This window comes from Gobio gobio, assembly GCF_949357685.1.
Source record: "Gobio gobio genome assembly, chromosome: 21".
Classification (NCBI taxonomy): Eukaryota; Metazoa; Chordata; class Actinopteri; order Cypriniformes; family Gobionidae; genus Gobio; species Gobio gobio.
This window is the reverse complement of record NC_137117.1, coordinates 18,967,120-18,989,366: the sequence shown is the minus strand read 5'-3', so window position 1 is coordinate 18,989,366 and position 22,247 is coordinate 18,967,120. Positions and strand designations below refer to the sequence as shown.

The 22,247-nt window shown below is 38.5% G+C and overlaps 2 protein-coding genes across 3 annotated transcripts; one reads left to right on the top strand and one right to left on the bottom strand.

The window, feature by feature from the left end:
- Positions 1 to 384: 384 nt before the first annotated feature.
- Positions 385 to 15,848, bottom strand: rnf41 (ring finger protein 41). Of its 2 annotated transcripts, none has more exons than XM_079802465.1 (8): positions 15,658 to 15,848; positions 15,414 to 15,550; positions 13,234 to 13,333; positions 5,999 to 6,114; positions 5,357 to 5,628; positions 4,998 to 5,133; positions 4,760 to 4,863; positions 385 to 2,744 (listed from the first exon to the last, which is right to left on the bottom strand). In XM_079802465.1, the coding sequence occupies exons 4-8, from the start codon at positions 6,086 to 6,088 to the stop codon at positions 2,390 to 2,392; spliced, it is 957 nt and encodes a 318-aa protein (XP_079658591.1). In that variant the 5' UTR covers positions 6,089 to 6,114; positions 13,234 to 13,333; positions 15,414 to 15,550; positions 15,658 to 15,848; the 3' UTR covers positions 385 to 2,389. The 2 variants fall into 2 exon arrangements, with proteins under 2 accessions (XP_079658591.1, XP_079658590.1); XM_079802464.1 differs by lacking the exon at positions 15,658 to 15,848 and adding an exon at positions 13,470 to 13,567.
- Positions 15,849 to 16,499: 651 nt separating this feature from the next.
- On the top strand, positions 16,500 to 22,006 carry slc39a5 (solute carrier family 39 member 5). Its single transcript, XM_079802462.1, has 10 exons — positions 16,500 to 16,662; positions 17,073 to 17,296; positions 17,517 to 17,667; positions 18,560 to 18,737; positions 18,834 to 19,003; positions 20,295 to 20,414; positions 20,554 to 20,611; positions 20,700 to 20,846; positions 21,264 to 21,344; positions 21,491 to 22,006. The coding sequence occupies exons 1-10, from the start codon at positions 16,543 to 16,545 to the stop codon at positions 21,736 to 21,738; spliced, it is 1,497 nt and encodes a 498-aa protein (XP_079658588.1). The 5' UTR covers positions 16,500 to 16,542; the 3' UTR covers positions 21,739 to 22,006.
- Positions 22,007 to 22,247: the final 241 nt, after the last annotated feature.

Below are 22,247 nucleotides of genomic sequence, written 5' to 3'. Positions count from 1 at the left end.
CATATCTTTGTCAGTGCGTTTTGTGGTGTTAGGAATTGTTTTTCTGCGCATTTTCGCACTAACTCAAAACGTGCGTACACCACCTCCTGAGCTGGCGTAGGATTTGAGCGTGCCGTACGCCAACGTCCATATTGATAAATCTCAAAGTCACCGTGGTTTTGGGTGTACGCCAGGTGTACGCTGGAAGTTTGGTGTACGCACTTTTGATAAATGAGGGCCACTGTGTGGTGGAAGAGAGAGAGAAAAAAAACAGTAAAAGCAAGAGGAAGTAATGTTTCTGTGCTGATTAGCATTGGTCATTTTTAAAAACGCCTATTTCAACAACACAACCAGAAATAAGTTCCTGCTACCAAGTTAATAATAATAATGACAAAGAAACTGGTGTCATATTGCAAAATCAATTATATTTATTCATATTCTTTCAGTAACCCACAGCACAAAAGCAAGAATGAAAGACAAAAACAAACAAACGGAAGAATGCCACATCCACGGACAATGCTGCAGCGGGAAACATGAGCTCTTTAAACGTTTCATCCCTGACGTCAGATGATAAATCCTGAGAGTCAAGAAAGTCTTGCGTGTCCAATAAAGAGATGATAGATCGGCCTCATTAAACTGAGCACAAAAAGAAGTGAACCTTTATTTAATGAAGGTGATCAGATCCATCAGAACTAAGAAGTGAAATACACCGGGTCATGTTTAAATCTCTCCAGCCTCAGGGTGCGATTGTGAGAAGATGTGCAGAGAAGCCATGTGACACATTATACAGCGATCATGCAGTAAAGTGTCTTATGGAGTGTGATAAGGCAAAGTTCACAGACTTTTCTCTCGAATTCACACAGACCCGGCTGAATATTGCAGTTAAAACATTCTGGGTCCTTAGTTTTCAGCTCTTATTAAACAACATTTGCAAAAAAGCTGCTGTAAACAACGCACTGAGCATTTAGGTCTATGTAACACTGAAGCAGATGACGCACAACAGCTCCAAAGATACATTTCAGAATAGCTGAATTTACATTTTCGGTGTCCGCGAAATAACAACAACAACAACAACAACAACAACGTAAAAGCAAGCACAATGTGCATTCAACACAATAAAACACTTTGGTTGCAGAGACAACTGTCGAACAACAAATCAAACTGAATCTTAAATCAACTATGTACAATGAAGGTACGTAAAATATGCAAAATAAACCAATTGCACAATATACATAAACATATAACTGTCCCATCTCTCTTTATTCTTTAAAATTCGGCAAGAGGTGCTGTGGCAAATGATGGATAACAAAAAAAAAAAAAAACGGTTCGGATGTAAGCCACAGTAAACAGATATGGTCGAGCATCTGCAGACATTATGTTTTTACATCAGCTGTAAGTTGGTCATTTTTCACAATTTTTGTATACTTCATATACATTTCATCCATCATTTACGGTTTCGTTAAATCACCAAGAAGAAACCTTTGAGGTCAATTAGACCGTTTTAAAGAAAGGAAAACATTCTGGTTCTGATTCATAATAGTGAGATAGTGATGCCAGGAGAAAAATAACAAAAGCAAAAACATTATTTGTGGAGAAAAAAATACATTGACAATTTCGAGTTTCTGGTTGAACATGAGCAGTGTAGAATAAAAGTTATAAAATCAGCTGTTGATTTCCATCATACAAATCCTCTTCGCTCTTACCCTCAAGAAGGACAAACATCTTCACAAAACGAGATTCATGACATCTTGTTTTTCCAATCACCACACAGTGCAAACACCGAGCAGAGAGTTCTTTATCTAGCATACTTTAATCATAACTCTCTTAAAAAACAAAACAAAACATTGAGATCCATGGTAGCTAAAACTTACTACTGTAAATAGCAAACTGAGATGAAGACAGCAAAATGTCTACTACTCTATTAGAACAAGAACAGATATCATATTTGTCTATATTTCTTTATCATCTGTATTTACAAGAATCTTGACTGGTCTTTTACACCGTTGAAAGCGGTGAGTGACATGTTATTTGCTCTCAAGAGGGAAATAAATGGTAAAGGGGAAATTAGACATCACTTCAAATCCTTGCGATTTCAATGTTAATGTTAAAACATATGTGTACCATCATCCCTGATAATATTTCAAGTTGGTTTTCGTCATTAGGGTCCACTTTTTGAAAAAAAATGTCCTTTTAAGGCAAAGAGAATGGGAATGCTGGAGGTCCTCATACGAGCGGAGAGCTTTCTCTGCCTGTGTCCTTCTGGAAAATTTGAGGTAAAGACTGCCGAAGAGGTCTTGATATTTTTAGAGGGATGAATTAAGATTTTTTTTTAGAGTGGGGGGAGGGGGGTCAATTCAGTTTTTGTAAACCCCTTTCTGCTTTTCATCATTTGCACCCACCTATGTACAGACTATAAGATCTCCTCAACCCCATGAGCGAAGATCATAACCAAACCCGGCTCCAGAATCATATCTTCCCCCATGTGCTGGTTCTCACAGGCCATCACCACCACGGCCTGCTTACCCGGAATGCGCTTGGCCACATAGTTTTCGTAATATCGGCGGTTCATCTGCCGTGTCTCCAGCGTGGCCAAACCTTGGGGCCAGTTGCGCTCATGGGCGTTCTCAATGAGGTCATTAACGATCGACAAAGGGCATCCACTGTCTATGAGCGACCGCTTGATGACGGCCTGGAGGACGGCGTCGGGTGTGGAGATCATTCCTCCCCAGCGGGTCACACGAGCGGGCTGGAGAGAGTTCACCCATCTGTGGCCAAACAAGTGTAGTTAGTTTCACAGTCATCTGAGTGTCAATTATGGAATTAGCATTATTACTTGCTCAACGGTAATTTATTAGTATTCATAAGTAATTTATTTGCTCATCCACAGCACAATACAAACAACGACTTGTGTACTTTCATTATTCTAAATGTTTCCAATAATGTTTAAACCCAGGGAAATCAGAAATTATATCCGTCTTACCCTCTATGTCTGGTTTTACTTCCATAGAAACACCAAAGAACGGACCGCCTTCCGCATTCAAATAACGAAAAAAGTGTACCTGGTGCAACGTAGCATAAGCATAAGCATTTTGAACTGCGTGAGGCGTTACACTTTCTGCGTAAGTTGAATACGGAATGCGGGCAACCTGAAACTAGATATTTTACTTTATAAAGTTTTAAATATGGATATTTTTCATACACAAATGCCTCACTACGCTTCAGAAGGCCTTTATTAACCCCCCGGAGCCGTATGAATTACTTTTATAATGGATGGATGCACTTTTTTGGGCTTCAAATTTTGGGCTCCCATTCACTGCCATTATAAAGCTTGAAAGAGCCAGGACATTTTTTAAAGTCCCAGTGAACCGGAAGTTGCAACTGATTGTATTTCAGTGCCGTGACGGATTTCCAAGCAAAACGGAATATTGCAGGGTTTTACTTCAGCGCTCCTCGGTTGGAGGGGAGTGATTAAGGATATTCAAACCCAAGCCGTTAAAACTGCCGTCATCGGAAAGGGAACACCATTCCAGACCGGAAGTTACTTTTCAGATGTTGATTAAATATTACCACAGCAAACAGTTTTTTTCTGTGTATTAACTTGCACGCAGGCCTGTCACAAGGGGGGTGCCAGGCCCTGTGCGAATGTGATGTACGAGGCCCAGGGGTCTACTGTTGCTATAGTGACGAACAATTTGTTGCTTATGTGGATATTTAAGAGAAAAAAAATTGTATATTCAGTTTAACAGCATTAGGTTCAAGAAGTTAAACTGTGTAACTGAACTGCGCAGTGCACACATTTTGACGGTAAAATTATTTCTAAATTATGAATGGGTCAAACGCGTTTGCAAAACGGCCTGAATCCACTTGAATTCGTTTGGACTGCTCTCTCACTGAATCATCAGAAGCGATTTCTCAGTAAAATAAACGGACAGTATCGAGAGGACCAGCGCTGTTTTTCAGTAGTTTTCCTCTGTGAACATTAACTAATGTCTGACAATTTCGTTGCTTTTTGCAGTTTTCAGATTTAAAAACATTTAAAACGTCTAGAGATAGAGTAGGCTTTACTCGTTCTGCGGTGTAATTGCTCTCACTGATTCTGTGCGTAATAGTTAGGCTATGCTTATTTAACTTTAACAGTGTTAAAAAATAATAATAATTGTGCGTACCGTCAGATGAAATGCAAGCGTCCGTACTTTCTCCATCCATGCAATAAATGCATAGCCTTGAATGAGCGTGCATTTCTAGCGTATTTACTTGAACTTCTTGGGTAATCACGATACACATTTTTAGCAATGTTTTTTAACTATTAACTATTTTGAAGGACAAAAACATGAACTTTAATTATTGGCTTTACATCATCAAGTCAGCGGTCACTTTACTTTTGCGCGAGGCCCTGGTGAGGCGTGAGGCCCTGTGCAGTCGCACACTTGGCACAGCCCTTGTGACGGTACTGCTTTCACGGATTAATTGTTCACCCTAAGACCTGTAATGTGTGCTAACAAAGTAAATAAGATAGATTTTGATTTCATGAGGACTTTAATATAATTGTATTCATCTGAAAGAAAAATTTCATATACACCTAGGATGGCTTGATGGCGAGTAAATCATGGGGTAATTTTCATTTTTGGGTGAACTATCCCTTTAACAAATTTGGGGTTGGTACGGTTTTATCATGTTTTAAAATTATGAAAATGTATTTTCTTATTTATAAATTGTTTAAACAGTCTAGTTTGACTTCATATTGCCATAAACAGAGACAGAAGAAGAACAGATCACTCACTCTAGGATCTCATTGTACTCTATGCTCTCCTCCAGGTTCTGTAGGTTAGGGTTAGCGCTGCGTATTGCTCGCATGTAAGCTTTCAGGAGCTGGATGTCACGTTTCTGAAAAAAGAAATCATGAGCAGATAAAAAAAAAAAAAAAGTGTAGTAGTGTGTGCTGAGCAGAGCAGAGAATCCAAGATGTTATGGGAAGTTTTTAATCCACCGTGACATTCACATAGTCTCACAGGTCTGACCTGTTCTGCAAGTTGGTGCTTGTGCTCAGCGGCAGTCTTCTCCAGATCTGCAATCTTGGTCTGCTGTTGCTGCACCACACTGCGTAGATGCTTAATACAGTTGTGATTTGGCATCTCATCTTTGGGCATTTCTAGCCTGCAGAGTAAAAAAGCAGATACAAACAAAATTAAGGGGCTTTGACACAGGATGCGTTCTTGCAAGACGAAGAGCTGAAAAAGCAGTGAGCCACGGAGCAACAGTCAAACAACGGTTTAGCGCATGTTGAAAACTATTAACAAGTCTCACATTCTCCCTCCAAAAACTGCTGTGAATTACTAAGTGAGAACTAGATGGTGAAGATGGGTATTCAAGTACATACCCACAACCTTCCTCGCACGTGACGGGCCGTTTGGGGTTGTGCTCGCAGTCCTTGAGGTGTGACTGCAGCTGGTCAAGCCGAAGGGTGGCCGTGCAGCCGAAGCCAGCGTTATCACAGGAGATCTGCAGCTTGGAAAGCATGTTACGCATGATGCGTGGGACGGGTCGAAGGTGGGCAAGGGTCACGACGGTGCGGTCCACGGGGCAGATCTGCTGCTGTGCAAACCACTGTGTGATGCAGGCATTACAGAAGGCATGCTCACAGTGCGGGGCCTGAAAGAACAGACAGACTGATCATCAGACCTTTTGGTGTGTGTAGCCTTTTCATGTTAAAATAAGCTTTTTACTAACATGCAAGAAAAATGAATTGTCAGAGACAGTAATCTATAAATAATAAAATAACTAATACATTTTTTATTAGCAATTTCGTTAATAAAACTGTGTGTACATCATAATTTTTTTGGTGAAAAATATATATCCTCAATTCCCTCACCATTGGCAGGTTTACAAAGAAAATGTTGGACCCTTGTGAAACATTCACACAATGGTCTCATATCAATGATATCTGATAACCCCAAACACATAATGTCACTGTGTCAAGGTGTTCTGGGATGTTGCGGTTGAATGAAATTAAATAATCAACCTGCACTGGCTCCTCTAACACCCCGCTACAGATGGGACATAACAGATCCTCGTCCACCTCTCCTTGGAACCTGGTGATGTCGTACCCCATGGCACATTACCGGAACCCTTTGATATCTGAAAATAAACAAGCAGGAAGAGTGTGTAGTGAGAATTCGGCCAGTACGCTTGCCAAATGCCTCCGAGAAAGAAAAACATGAGAAGCCCTGGATGTACAACAAGATGAAACTGAAAACGTATAGCCTTTGTTCTGCCATTTTTAAGTGAAAACCAAATCCAACACAGGAGCAGAAGAACTGTGAAAGTAGGCCCAAAAATGATTTAAACTAATGTACTAAAGTTACTTAAATCCTGTTTTTTTTTGTTTTTTTACAATTTTAAACAGAGTTAACGATTTAAAGCGGTCATGAACTGCATTTTTTATGTTCTCTCAGGTCCATTTATAATGTTATCAAGATTTTTACATAAAAAAAAAAACATCCTAAGTTTGAAGTAATAAGCCATTTTCTATCCTTTTTGTGACCCTCTCTTTGAAACACTAAATTTTAATAGGCGTGCCATATTCAAGAGATGGAAGTAAACGCTCACTGCTATGATTGGGTAACAGTTTTGCATATAACATTTTTCAATTTCCCCGCCATTGTGAAAAATATCTTGTTACATAGTTGAAACATTTACCAACAATGTTAAACATTTATGCATATTACATATGAAGTTTAAGTACATGGAGTTACAACAATTATAATTGACCAAAGATGAGTAATGGGGTTGTGTGTAAATGGAATTATGAATGAACGTACCATCTTTTGTCACACCGACTTTCTTATAGGCTATTCCTAGTTCAATAAAGTGAAAAATGGATACATTGCCATTTGCAGTGTCGTGTTTTAATAAAATGAAACTTGTTGTAATATCTTACTGAAGACAAAAGATGTCGCTCACTGAAGCTTTTATTCAGGATTATAGCGAATGGCTTAGATCAAAACACAAACAAAAGCGGTGTTCTCTACGTGCTTTCTTCTGTATCCAATAATCCAACGCATTAACTCCATTAATGCAGAAGAAAAGAACAGCAAATTACATCTATTCAGTTTGATTGTGGTGCCACAGTATAAATACTAAGTACATATCAAATTATCTGTAACAGACAAATCAATAGTGACACGTGATAAACACTGTTGTGAAATTACTGTTGGATCCAATGTAGTTGGCATTGCATAAACTTTTATTTTCAGTCTCTTTTAAAAGCCTGCATTGAACTGTATCTTGTTTAAATACGAATTTGCAGTAAAATTAATCGAAAAATGAACTGACGTGGAACTTTTGGCGTGAAGTTCATCCACGCTTTTTTAATGTTAGATTAAAGCACGGTTCAGCACGCACCGTGAATGACAGTGCGGCTGTAAATGCGTGCGCACTGTGCAGCCGTGAATGAATAAAAGTGCGGTTCAGCACGTCCTCGCACCGCAGTTTCATCTCAAATCTGATGATGCATGCACATCTATAATATGGTTTGTTGAAAATAACAACGAGTAAAGCAGACAGACAGAGTTAGGCTAATGTCCGTTTCTATCGAAACTTGTGAGGGCGAAAGCTCAAATATGACCAGTTATTTACACCCCGGATGTTGATAGCGCACGAGCGCAGGTGAGACCTGAACAGTTAACATTGCTATCTGTGTTTAAACCCAACTCATTTAAGCCTTGCCAATTTATACATTCAAGCACAAAACAACGTGAAAGAACTCGGGGCGCTGTAAGAAGATTTGTATGTACGCTCATCCGAAGCACGCAAATATTGAGCCTTGCTCTTGAACAGACAAATACACACAAAATTTTTTGAATATGCCCATCTTGGGAGTATCCTAGCAAACATAGTTTGCTTAGGTCTTAAGTGAACGTAAACAGTCGAGAAATACAATGCATGTGTATCAGTATCAGTATACTGGATCCGCGCATTATGTCTTAAAGTGATAGCAGCCTAATAATCCTGCTGCTTTCTGTTTTTAATATTAATCAAACGACAAAAGACAAGGAAATCACTCACCGCTCTTGACTGAATAGCTTTTGTAACTTTAATAATGATGAATCTTTATTTAATTTACACAGTGAAGATTATATGCAATTTGTTATTTTACATTTGATTCATTTATTCAATTTCTGTACATGAAAACCACAGTTAGGACACCTAAATAACCTGAAAAGCAGAGTTTATTTTTTTTGTATCTTTGGTCTACTGTATTTATTTGCACTGTTGCTTGTAGTTTGATTATTTGTTCTTATTTCCTTTATTTTTACGTGGCAATAGTCCTTTTTTTCATGAACATAGCACATACCGAAAACCATGACAAACCGAACCGTGAGTTATTTGAACAGTTACATCCCTAGTACTAATTGAATTTTATTACATATTGTGCTATTCAATAAATAGCTCTGTTCCAAAACATTGCAATAGTCTAATAAGCAAAAATATATTCTCATCATTAATTAGTTTAATTAAGTAGACTACATTTTTTTAACAACTCCTCAATTCTGTAAGGGATACTAGCGATGCAGCCTTTAAATTTGGCTAAAACAAGGCACCACTTTCGCTTCTAGGACAGCCTTTCTGCCAGGAGCACAACAATGCTTTAAAATGTAGGTTTCGGAATAAATATCACGAAACTCCTTAGAAGCACTCAAAGTAAACTGATAGAGGTTTAATGATCAATGCATTTTGAGTTGAACACAGAGGCACTCAATGTCCTGGTACAATACAGAAGTAACATGATCGCATTTCCTGTTCAAAGGTGACCTTTTTCTTCTTTGTAGAGACACTAGGACTACACAGCTCTCTCAAGTGAAAAATGCAATGGCTGTGTGTTTGTGTGTATGCTGGTATGAGATTACTAATGTGCGGTCAAAGAAATATGGGTCCACTGTGAAGTGTGGCGGCGAACTCAGTAATGCAGCAAAATGGGAAACCATTTTGAGTGGCCTAGAGATAGCATTAAGATTAATATTGTGAGGATGGAAATTTCCCCTCCTTTCGGACTTCATTTTGAGAAACAACAGCGACAAAAAGCCATCACTTGCATGTAAATTTAGTTTTTGTCCTAACCAGCTGCGACAAGCTTCAGGACATTTTGTCAGTTGGTTGGTTTCTATTTTTCCACAATGAAATCTTATGGCACCAAAATGCTTCATGTAGCTGTGTATTTAACGTAAAATATGCCCTTTGATACTTTGCACCTAGCATCAGCAAGTAAAACATAGAACAGAAGTAGAAATTCACAAGCAGAGTATCTGTTTTTGAAATTGTATAAAGAAAAAAAAACCCCACACATTTCTGCAAATAATTTATATTTATGGAGACGGCAGCACCATATTTTGAATATATTTGAGTGTTTCCAGTGCCAATTTACTATTTTGGTATCATCTATTTTTAATATAATATTTGTCGTCATTTTACATGTCAGTAATCTTTTGTCTAAATGAGCGGTTATTAGCCAAAATAAACTCCAAAGTAAACTTAATAAAATTATAAACATTCATATATAGAATTACATCTGTCCTAGACCTTTTTGTACCACAGAGTACATAAGATATAAACTATATAGGGCCCTATGACATTTTATTTAATGTTTTTTCACAAATTCCGTTTTTCCATAAAATTTTTTGACTCCATTTTAAAGCTGCACTATGTAACTTTTCTGTCCACTAGAGGTCGCCTGTTCAAAATAAAAGTAGTTTGATGACATCACGTTTGAGCGCTTGAATCTTGGGACATGTGGTCATCACCTCACAGCCGGTGGAAAATAATCGGGATAGGACTCGGGCAGAAATCATGTTCAAGGATGCGATTATTAATGTTACTGTAGTATGAAGCAGAGCAGGACTGAGTGTTGTGAGAGCTGAACAAGGCCGCTGGAGCGATTGTTAATAAGAAGAGCGCAACACACGCCTCGCAAGCAGCAGGACTGTTATTATGGCATAGTCGCCCGCGGGACTTTTATTATGCCACAGTCGCCGGCGCCACTTCCGCTTTTCCGGTCATGAGTATGATGTAACAAAGCTCTGTTTATCATATTAGATACATCTGGGGTCCGTTCTTCGTACCTCGCTAACTCAGTTAGCTGGATTTGATTGTTGACGATTTGGCATGATCTTGGATTGTTTGGTTCTTCGACGCTCATCCTGGACTTGCTGTCATAGCAACAGGTCCGTAAGCTTAAACCTGCTCGCGAGCGGCTTATTTCATGTAAACAGGATTAGATTGCATCTTGAGGTGATACTTAAAATCTGTCCCAGCCACTGCTACTTTATTACAAGAGTTCATTACTGAACCAGGGGCAATAATAATAATTTTAAATAATAATAATATAGAAATTTTTAATTGTATATGAGAATGCATATAATATGTTGTGTATAATACTGTAGACACAGCCACTTGATTGAGCGATTTATTTGTGATGGAATCATTACTTTATAATTTTATTGGAGGTTTACACACATGTTGTACAGTTAATCTGAGCCGTGCATTAATTTAAGTGATGACGGATATTGTGGGATGGCTTGATGCAGCGCAGGAGATGCAGAGAATTTGATCTAGACCCTTAAGAAACTTTAATACTGTCACGTTACAAATCTGCTTCAATTTGAATTAAAAATTTAATTACAACATTGAAATAAAAATGTAAAGGGTGTACAAACACTGTATAAAATCGTGAATATAAATAATTGGTAATCATGTAAAAAAAAACATTTATCATTGATCTATTATAACTTTTATGTTTTAGGTTTGGTCATTTAGCTGTTTCCTTATAAAGGTCCAGATATTTGTGTTTTTTTGTGTGTAATTTGTCAAGTTTTTTGCCAGGTGGCTTTTTTAATTATATGATGTCATTACGTTGCTGTCTTGACACCAGCCAATCGCTGCATTGCTGATCATGGTTTCGAGTATCGATGCATCTGCACCTCTTCAGGGAACACAAGAACGCGCAGTGATCTTAGATCATTTCATCCAGATATTTAAATCCAATCCGCAAATTCGTTTGAAGAACCAAATTAGCCAGACATCAGTTATCACGATTAAAAGATCTGGGATCTGTCAAATCATCTCAGATGTATTAAGCGAGGTACGAAGAACGGACCCCAGAGAGTGAAAATGATGTCATGACGTTTCTCTGTGCGTTCGTTCGGCGGCTGCTATGACACTTGTTGCACACTGCAGTAACAGTAAAGCGTTTCTGCAAAATTAAACCGGAAACCGAGGGTAACGAAGTTATGACGCAATCGACAGGCGACTCCCTCACACGTCCCGGTTCCTTGGTTAAAATAGCAATTTCTCTCGATTTTCAAATAGTTGGAAACATTTGGGATCTTGAAAGTACTCAATTGAACAAAATATATAACACTGGCCTAGGGTTTTTTGGATATTTTACTGAAAATGTTTTACATAGTGCACCTTTAATGGTTAAATTATATTTTAGTAATCAAAAAGCATGTCTAATTAATTGAAATCATGAAACTTATACAATTTATTTAAAGTTAAACCAAAACTACATGTTTAGGACCCTATGAATGATAGGTTTTATATATTTTTTTCACTCAAATTCATTTTTTTTTATACCAAATTCTGTTTCTGTTTTTGCTAGATTCCATTTTAATGGTTTAATTAAATTTTAATAATAAAAAAGCATGTCTAATTAATTGAATAAATAAAAACGACTTTTTTTTTATTTATTTCAGAAATTCAGTTGTGTATTTAAATTTTTCTGGCAATCAAATGAAGGCATAAAACATTCATTTAATGCATATTTGAATCATATAAAATTAAACCAACTTTTTTGTCAAAAAGTGCTGCACAATTTTGTGTTAGTGTTATTATTACATTGTGACTAGGGATGTGACGTTGAGGAAATTTTTCCACTGGTTTATTCGACGCGTGACAACACCGTTAATACCGGTATCACAGGTGGAGGCTTTTAAATCGCTAACTCTAAACCGAAAGTAAAATGCGCACGGCCGCTCAGGCATTCATAACATTGCGGAGCAGTGTAAGTGTTTTCAATTAATTCCTATTGAAGAAGAGCCTCCATAGGAATTAACTGAAAACGCACCAGTGGACACGCACTGTGAATGACAGTGCAGCCATAAATGCGTGCGCATTGTGCCACCGTGAAAGAATAACAGTGCGGCCGTGCGCAGTTTACATTCGGTTTAGAATTAGCGCCAATTTTGGGGCGGGTTTGAATGGTGGGTTCATTGGCCTATTATTAATGAAAAACACAACAACACAACAGTACAGTGACAAACTCACTTAAATAGGCGCTTTTACATTTCACTTTGAAACCAAATCTTCCGCTAAAACCAAATCTTCTATCACTCGTGATAAATTAAATCTGACTCCTGCTGCTGGTGTGTGCTGCTCTCGTTCGGCTCACGCTGTATTAAGCAGACACGTTCAGTTTTTAATTGTCTGTTCTCAAACTCAGGGGTTTTCAAACCGGTCCTGGAGGACCCCCAGCACTGCACATTTTGTACGTCTCCCTCATCTAACACACCTGATTCAACTCATAAGCTCATTATTAGAGACTGCAAGACCTGACGTGGGTGTGTTAGATGAGGGAGACGTACAAAATGTGCAGTGCTGGGGGTCCTCCAAGACAGGTTTGAAAACCCCTGCTCTAACTGTACTAAATAATTGTATTATTATAAATTTAAAAAAACAATTACGGTGGGGGCAGTGCCACGGTGGGAAAGTGATGCAACCGGTGATGCGCCTGAACACTAATAACACTATCAACATTCTACTGTACAATAGTAATATATTTCTGCCACAATTTCAAGTTAAACCAAACTTTTAATTTGACTGATTGCCGTGAAGACCTTTGAGTTTCTGTGTGTTTATAATATGACGATAGTTTTTCTCTAATGAAACGGTAAAATGTTCATGAAGTGACTCTCAGAGCGGCTCTGGAGATGAAGTTCATGCATTCATGTCCTCATATAGTGAGGCGGCAGAGGCTGAAAACACATTGAGTATCACACATGCTTCCGTTTATGACTGGATTCCGTCCGCGTTTTACACAACGCGGAAATCATAGGGCCCTAAAAATGCATTAACTTTTGTGAATTATTCATTATCTGAGCAATTAGAACGTGCACAGTAGCATTAATGGAGTACAAGTAGGGTTGGGTACCAAAATCCCCAAAATTAGATGTCATTATATTCAAAAGAAAAGGCCACACGTACCTCACTAAAGCACAGCCCTCATGATCCCTGTACAATGAGCTGTCCTCATGTGTCAGGTGGGCAAGGCGACTTTCCTTACGACGCAAGACCGACCATCCCCCTTAAGAAAGAGAAAGCAAGACATACATTACGATGCAATCAATACACTGCAATTTATTTAAAGGCTATTTAATCAAGACTCAAAAAGCCTGTTTGAAACACTTCCTGGAAGCTTCAGACAAGTTTGGCATATTTACCGTCAATTAGTCCATTCCCTAGTATTTCAAGATGTTTTGTATCCCAATGGATGCCATCGTTTAAGCTTATCGAGATGCTTTTTCCTTCCACTTTGTCTCTTGAGTGGAAATCCAAAACATTAAAGCCTTGATGCATCGCAATCGAATTAAGAGTCAGCTCATTTAAGAGGCTGATGACGTAATGGTACAACAAGCCACATGTGCACACCCAATCATAGGGCTGGACAATATGATGCGAGATGAAATCTGTTCATTTAGCAATATATTTGTGTGGGCAGTGCTTTTAAGAGCAATTAAGAAACTGACTCAAAAGTGGTTCATCCAATCAGAATTTAGCCTGGCATGCGACAAAAAAACTAAAATCACAGACTCACATTGAGCCATATATAGGACCAAATCATCATAGAGGCTTTTGGCTGGGATGGTAGTAAGTAACCACACAGAACACCCTAGCAACAACACAGCAGCACCCCGGTAACCATCCATTACACCCTAGCATTATAGTGGTGAGTTTTCAGACATCCATCGCTTTTCCACAGCCTACTGAAACAAAGCAGATGTGGTCTGCAAGAATTAGAAGTGTATGATGTAACGTAACAGTGCTAAAAACACTTGAATCCAGCAGCACTACATTTTTACATCGAATCCGACAAGACATAAAACAAGAGAACGAAAATGCTGTTAAAACCAATCCAACGCAAAGAAGGGTAGTCTCAGCATCTCTTCCGATTCATAACAGTTCTGGGAGGGGTGGTGTTTTGTCCCGGTAGGCTGGTGGTGACCTAATTTTAGCTTGTCTAAGCAGACGGAGGGGGAGAGCGTGGGTGGTTCAGAACATTCTCCCCTAAACCCCCCATTTCAGCATTGGCATACCTCGCTTTCATTCAATAAAGATCTAGTCGATCATGCACGGATGCATGATCACTAAAGGTGCATTTGGAAGCACCCAACTGCTCTGGCTAAGGTTTACCAGTGCCAAAATCATTTTGTTCCATTAAACAACCGTAAACTGCTGATTTTGGACCACATAGCAGATGACAGGTCTGACAAACCACTAAATTGAAGTTGGAGACCCTTGGATGTCATCAAGAGGGTCCTACACTGCATAACTAAAGGACAAAAGTACTATCTCTCTCACCTCACACACACACACACTCACACACACACAGAGAGTCCTGCAAAGATACCAAGAAAAAAAGGGGACTGAGGGATTAATGTTAAATGGACAGATGTAGCCATTTAAACAATACGCATATTCTTCATAAAATAACTACATTACGTTAACGTTACATTACAGACAGGCATGAATATATGGATTCAGACAGACAGGCTAACTATTCTCCTGCTAACATACATACAGTAATGAACTTGACAGGACAGCACAGCTGTAAACCAATGTACAGGAATTAAACCTCCTGGCGATGAAAAAGGCTTCACGTCTGCCAACCTGAAACACACGTTTGCTGATGTGTTTGAGCGACTAAATGAGGCGCTTAGCATTAGCCGGCTCGCTAACGCTGATATACAAAAACAACCAACATAATCTTCACAACCACATGACTTATTCACGGTGTTCACGTTTTTTCGTACAGCGAGTAACGAATGGCTCAAAATGTATTTTATACTCTGCAAATTTACATTTAAAGTGTATGCGGTGATGCTAAGGAGCTAGCGTGGCTAACTAGCATGAAATCCAACTAGCTGAAGCATGCCGATAGAGCAGCTTTGGTCTAAAAACATTACACCACACATCCTTAAATGTCACATCTTAATTTTTAGCCTTTAGCAAAGCCAATGTAAATGTCATTGAAACACTATTCTGATCAAAGAACGACTTGTTGTGTTCGTGACTACATTTGCCTACAGTTTGTGCTACTATACAGTAATGTTACATGTCGACATTAATAAAACGTAAAAAAAAACCTCTCGGCAGGACTGTAATACCTGTTCCCGTAGATTGCGATATTCCTCCAAGGCTTAATGTGATTTCTGGATTTAAAGACTGATATTTGTAGTGATCTGAGAGATGGCTGATTTCTCTTCCTGAGCCGAGCGGATGAAGTCTGAATCTGCTGCTGCGCCTACAGGACAGAGTGTGTGTGGAGGAGCAATTATACCAGATTTACCCTTAAACATATAACATGCTTACTAATCTACAAGCATTATACAGTGTATATATAAGAATAACAATCAATATTTGACGGGATGAGAGTGAGAGAATGTGTTGAATTTACAATCACAGTCATGAGGTAAACCAAGTTGATCAATGCTTTCGCGTCGTGTGATCTTCGATAGGCTCAAAGCTGCCTGCTGGTGAAACATTAACCTCAAGATTCATAAAACAATGCGCCATGCCTCATGCTTAAACACTAGGATACTGAGAGGATTCTGGAGATCATGTAACCCAAGAGACTGCAGAAAATCATGGGTGGACAGATAGTCTGGTAGTTACATTTTTACATTATTGAAACTTTAAAGACTGCACACAAGTTTTTGTTTTAAGAGTCTTCTAACGTATTTATTTTCTAAACTTTTTATTCTTATTATAGTAACAAGAATGTCTTCAGCAAAATTTAATTTGGAAAATTCTACACAAATAGGCCTACACAGGAAAATCGTTCAAATGTTGTTGATCTTTCATAACTCTGAATGTTACATTTCTCTTTAATTTCTAAAAATAGTATAATTGCTAGCAATACCTGACTTTTAATTGCAGACTCGTTTTTTTTGGGAAATTCAAGCATGGTTTCAGACATTGTTGGGACTGTAGAGGATAAACATGTGAGAGTATTATGGTGTTTTTCTATGGTGCATGAACCTTCAGTAAAAGTTTCATCTCTCATTGCATCTTGAAGGAACTTTTGAGATATTACAAAGCTCTTACTTGTGATTTTTATTTTTACCAACTGTATTTGGGATTGATTTAGCAGTGCCTATTGAATTATGCTTAATTACAATTCTGTTATACTGATTGCTGAGGCCCACATGATAAAATTATTCATATTTATTGGCATTTTCCCTAAGGACAACTCTGAGCTTGAAGCTTCTGCTCCACCACTGTATCATTTCTGTGATGATACCACCCATTCTCACATTGCCAACACATGCCCAGGTCAACAAGGTCAAAAAGTTGAATGAGAGCACACAAGTCAAATCTACACTGGAACACTTAGAGGAAGCTTTTGAAGAGCAGGTATGTTTAGATGATTATATCAAAACTAAAGTTTAAGTAGCGGATTATTGTTATTTTGTTGCTTGTCTTTAAGAATCCGCAGTGCTTTTGCAATTTACTCGTTCTAACATGTCTGGTTATGTAGATTTTCCACATTCCTTGAGGGATTTTTCAAAACATGAAAAGATCAAGTGCTTTTTGCTGGAGGGTAACACTGCACAAATCTTATCAACAATGACTCTGATGCAATCATTCAAATTGAACTAGGTTAGAGTTGTAGTTTCAGCACCTGTGTTGAAATTTATGGATTTGGATTATGATTGCAGACTAAGTTTATGAACCCTATGCACTATTATACAAATATTAACGTGTGGATTTTGAAAATGACGGCAGTTGACAAAATAGTGATTCAGATTTAATCTTCTCTCAAGGGCTACTACTTGCAACGCCTGTTCCTTCAGTACGGGGACAATGGGACTTTGACCTATGAGGGTCTGCACAAGTTGCTAGGCAGTTTAGGTCTGGGGGAAGTTAGTGTCCTGGAGATCCGACATGGTGGAGTGAAGCATTCTTCTCAACCCCTGTCCCATTCCCACTCACATGAAGACCATCATCATCCTCAAAGTACCACAAACTCACCTCCACTCAAAGAAATGTAAGATGGCTAAAGCATTATTGCATTATCTTCTCTACGCTCATAGATTCTGGTTGGTGCCTATAAAGTAAACTTTTTGAGTAGGCAAACTTTATTTGAACTTCTGTTATTCCTACAAAACAATTGTTGAATTTACTGTTTTTGATGTTCTGGTTATTGTATACAGAGTGCAAATATAATTTTATGCGCACGCTAAAAACTAATCCATTAAAACATTCAGTCCTAGACCTCACATTAAATCAGTGCTCAGTGAATCTCCTGCAGAATGGGGTCACACGGACTATTTTCCACACCCTGGCCAAAGACACAAACCGGAAGAAAGTGTGCCACCACTGTCAGACCATCCGACAGAGAAACACCTTCATGGGAATGTGAGTATTTACTCCTGAACTTCCTGTTAGAGTGTTACAAACGGACAAAGTCTACAACTGAATCATCTTCACTATCACATGACCAAAGGTCTGTTGATATCTTGAGGTGTGCAGACAGTACAATTTAATCCATTGCCTTTACGGTTCTCTGTAAAGTACACTGACTGTTTTGAGAGAGATAATCATATTAGAGGACCTTGCAGAAAAGTTTTGTTTTAACTGGTTAGTGATGGTGTAATGCTGGTCTAGCTAGTGGGCCAGAAGAGCCATGTTGCTTATAAGTAAAACACAACTGGCAAAGCTAGTTGACCATCATGGTTTATGGTGATGCTGGTTGATCAAATCTTACTGGTTAAACTAGTTAAGAAGCCTTCTTGGACCACCAGCATGCACGCATCCCTTACTGTGGACTAGCATCTAAAACACAATATGTGAATACATATATGAGTATGGAAGCCAATTTGTGCCACATTAAAAAAAAACTTGCTTTGGTAAATCATAATTGTGACATGAATTCTGGTAGTTAGATGCAAAGTCATAATTACGAGATAATGAAGTCAAAATTATGACATATTAGGTAGTCATAATTCTGACATAAAGAGTCAACATTGTGACAAAACATAATTATGACAATTCGAATTGACAAAAATATTGAAATTATGAGTTAAATTGTTATAATTATAAGATTAAAAGCCATAATTATGACAACTGAATTATGATATAAAATGTAGAAATTATGAGTTAACATTGTAATGATTATGACATAAAAAGATGACAAAAACAATTATGAGAGAAACTTGAAATTAGATATAAAATGTTAAAATTATTAGCTAATATGTCATGAATCTTATCATCTGAATCTTATCTCACATTTCTGATTACCTTATCGCAGTGTCTAAACGTTACCCAGCTCTTGTGGAACTTTGGGCTGGGCCAAGCGTCCCATATCACTCCTGCCCACTTTACCTTCCTGTGCCCTGCCCTCCTGTACCAGATTGACAGCGGAGTGTGTCTGCGACACACAGAGGAGCAATCACAGGGAAACAAAACCAGTGAGGGTTTCCTCAGAGGTGTGTGTGTGTAAACTGTTTCCCTCAAGTGTGATATCAGAATCCGTTTGTTCATTTTCATGACACTGAAGATTAAACAAAGCCATTTTATCTCAGCTCTAGGTTGGGCCTCCTTGGCACTCTTTGTCATCAGTTTGCCCTCCCTGGTCGCCCTGGGACTTGCACCCCTGCTTCAACCTTCTATCCTTCAAATATTCCTCTGCCCGATGGCTGGGATGGCAGTGGGCACGCTCTGTGGAGATGCCCTCCTGCACCTCCTGCCCCATGTAAGTAACATAATGCAAATGAAAAATCAGTACATAATTATTCTGTAATTCTTCAAATATCCCAGCTAACAAAAATGTCTGCAGATATTTAAGAAACATGCTAAGTTGACATACTCGTTTCTCTGAAAAACAATGCTACAGCCAGTTATTTTACTTTGAAAAGTGAATTCCTTGTGGGAATGTCTGTTTTGGTTTTGGTCTGTTATTCCGCCCACTGCCAGTTTACCCAATAGTATTTCAACACCCCGGGTTTACAGTTTGCGGGAAACACAGCCTATTGCAGCCATGATGCCAATAAACAAATGGGTCAGAATTTGCTAATTGTATACAACCTAAAAATCTTTATGAACAGAAGCATATTAAAAAGCGGATAAATCAAGTTACAGTGTGTAAGTCTACTCGCCTTCGGTTGTCAATTTTACTCCCTCCTGTTGCTCGTCCTTAATCTATTATGTTATATTATATTATATTATGCAAGTGCAGCTCCTATCTCTTTGAATGGGGAAACATGTGAAAATCACCAATGAAACCTGACAACTGTCTCATAAATTTGTTTTTTTAAACGGTCGAATCATGACAAAAATCGCAACTTTTCAGCCTGGACAAGCTAATGCTGCACATGTGCAATCCTAAACTCGGAACACTGCCTGTTTCTGTAGCAACCGGAGCTTCTGCTGCAGTGACGCGAGGACTTTACTAATCAACGATTGGCTCTTTCATTTCTCCCATTCTTAAGTAATTAGAGGGCAACGTCTTCCTATATGTAAAGTTTTTGATATTACATACTGCACCTTTAAAGAAACATTCCATTTTATCATTCTTCAAACATTATTGGAATCTTACTTTTGCATGTCGTCTGAAACAAGAAGTAACATTTAAAACATGTTAGATGAACTAAAACATTTCAATTGTATAAATAACGTTTATACATGCTAATGCTAATGTTTCGAGAGCATTATTAAAGATCAGATAACTTTGAATGAGCATTCTACTGCCGCCACTGGAAGAACATTTGTTTATAACTTTACCAGAACATTAGCTGAAGTTCTGAGAACATTCCCTGTTGAATCTGTATGATCTATTAAATTACACACACACACACACACACACACACACACACACACACACACACACACACACACACACACACACACACACACACACACACACACACACACACACACACATATATGGTAATATAAATAATACAATAAATATAAAAACAATAATTCAAAAACGAATAAAAATAATTTATTTGAGTGCTATAGATGTTGGTTGTTTGTGATTCCAGGCCATCCTCAGTCAACACACTGAACACCAGGATGCTGTTTTCAAGGGTCTGAGTGTGCTGGGAGGACTTTACCTTCTATTTGTCTTTGAGAGTCTTCTGGGACTTAAGCAACATTTCAAGGTGAGCTTCATTCAGTGGGAAACATATTTTTTGGACTTTCATTATGACCAGCTGACTTAAATAAAGACACTTAGCTTTGAGGAAAGAAATTTGGAGTGGTTGTCATTTATCATTACAAAATTGTCTCTTCTTTTAACAGATTTTAAAGAAAAGGAGGCACAATGTAGAGTCTGGAAGGGAGCTGGACGCGCTGCAGGGTATGTTTAATTTCACACGTTAGAAAGAGCAAACCAGAAAGCAAAACAGTATTATGCAACTTCTGAATTCCTCTGTACTTGTTTATAGGTACCTCGTCAGCCAATCAGAATGAGAGCTCAGGGAATAATCATTCTCATGGGCAGCCTGGACCAGGGAAAACAGGCATCAGAAGCATGGCATGGATGGTGGTCATGGGAGATGGGATACATAACCTTACAGATGGACTAGCCATTGGTACATACAAATATTTTTTTATTTTTAGTTCCTTCCTTGAACCACTTTTGATAGATAATGACCGCTGCAGACCGGGGACACCCCACAAGAGCAGCAGTTTTGGAGATGCTCTGACCCAGTCGTCTAGCCATCCCTTGTCAAACTCGCTCAAATCCTTACGCTTGCCCATTTTTCCTGCTTCTAACACATCAACTTTGAGGACAAAATGTTCACTTGCTGCCTAATATATCCCACCCACTAACAGGTGCCGTGATGAAGAGATAATCAGTATTTACTTCACCTGTCAGTGGTTAAAATGTTATGCCTGATCGGTGTATATTACCGTGTATTGGTGCACAATGCAAAACAGGCTGATAAACACTGACCTTTAATTTAGGAATAAAAGTATTTTTTGCTCATTTTCTTTTTGTCCTCTAGGTGTTGCATTTTCTCAGAGTCTGACTGGTGGATTCAGCACTACGATCGCTGTATTCTGCCATGAGCTCCCGCATGAGCTAGGTATACGACTGAGTCGTTTCTAGTAGCCTATAAATGGTCATTATGAATCCTCAGTATTGCCTATATCAGTATTGCCGTTGCCTTGTACTTGTACTTGTGTAATGACAATAAAGTTGAATCTAATCTAATCTATTTCTTGTCTGCAGGTGATTTGGCGGTGCTGTTGGCTGCAGGCTGGCCTGTACGCAGACTGGCTGTGTTCAGTGGCATCTCTGCTCTGCTGGGCTTTGTTGGTGTTTTAATAGGGACGGTCCTGGGAAACCAGTGGGCAACACACTCACCTTGGATTCTCACCGCCACCGCTGGGGTCTTCCTTTATGTTGCTCTTGCTGATATGGTGAACATAAAATGTTTATTTAAGACTTCTTCCCCCCATTTCACAGACCAGGCTTAAACCTAGACCCAGATTAAAATACATGTTTAAACTGTCCTAAGTGAAAGCAACTTGCACTGACATATCTTAAAATATCACTGCCATTGTTTTATCCCAAGATGCACACCACCAGTAATGTTTTCTTCTAAGGCACGTTTATAAAAGCTGATTAAATGCCCTAATTGAACTAAGGCCTAATCCTGGTTTAATTGAAGCCCTGTCTGTGAAACCAGGCCTTGATGTACTTGCAAATGTTTAAATGAACATCCAAAATTAATAAATACTTTAGAAATATTTATCATTATTTCATGGTAACAAATGGAACCTTATTGGAAAATGTTAGAACATTCAAATATTTTCTTGTAAAACACACTCCAATAATTTTCTTTAAAACCTTGACCAATCCTTTTTACCATTGTTTAATGTTGAAGACTCCACTGCAACTCCTCATAACCTTTTCATAACTTTAACATTGTGACGCTGCTTCCCCAGATGCCCGAAATGCTCCATGGAGATGCTGGATCTCTGAG

Bases quoted from the DNA above. Each gene is read 5' to 3' on its own strand.
- rnf41 (XM_079802465.1), bottom strand. From the start codon at position 6,088: ATGGGGTACGACATCACCAGGTTCCAAGGAGAGGTGGACGAGGATCTG. The intron at 5,629-5,998 runs GTTGATTATTTA...CTGTTCTTTCAG, and splicing joins TGTTAGAGGAGCCAGTGCAG to GCCCCGCACTGTGAGCATGC. The intron at 5,134-5,356 runs GTATGTACTTGA...TTTACTCTGCAG, and splicing joins ACGTGCGAGGAAGGTTGTGG to GCTAGAAATGCCCAAAGATG.
- slc39a5 (XM_079802462.1), top strand. From the start codon at position 16,543: ATGATACCACCCATTCTCACATTGCCAACACATGCCCAGGTCAACAAG. The intron at 16,663-17,072 runs GTATGTTTAGAT...TCTTCTCTCAAG, and splicing joins AGGAAGCTTTTGAAGAGCAG to GGCTACTACTTGCAACGCCT. The intron at 19,004-20,294 runs GTAAGTAACATA...TTGTGATTCCAG, and splicing joins TCCTGCACCTCCTGCCCCAT to GCCATCCTCAGTCAACACAC.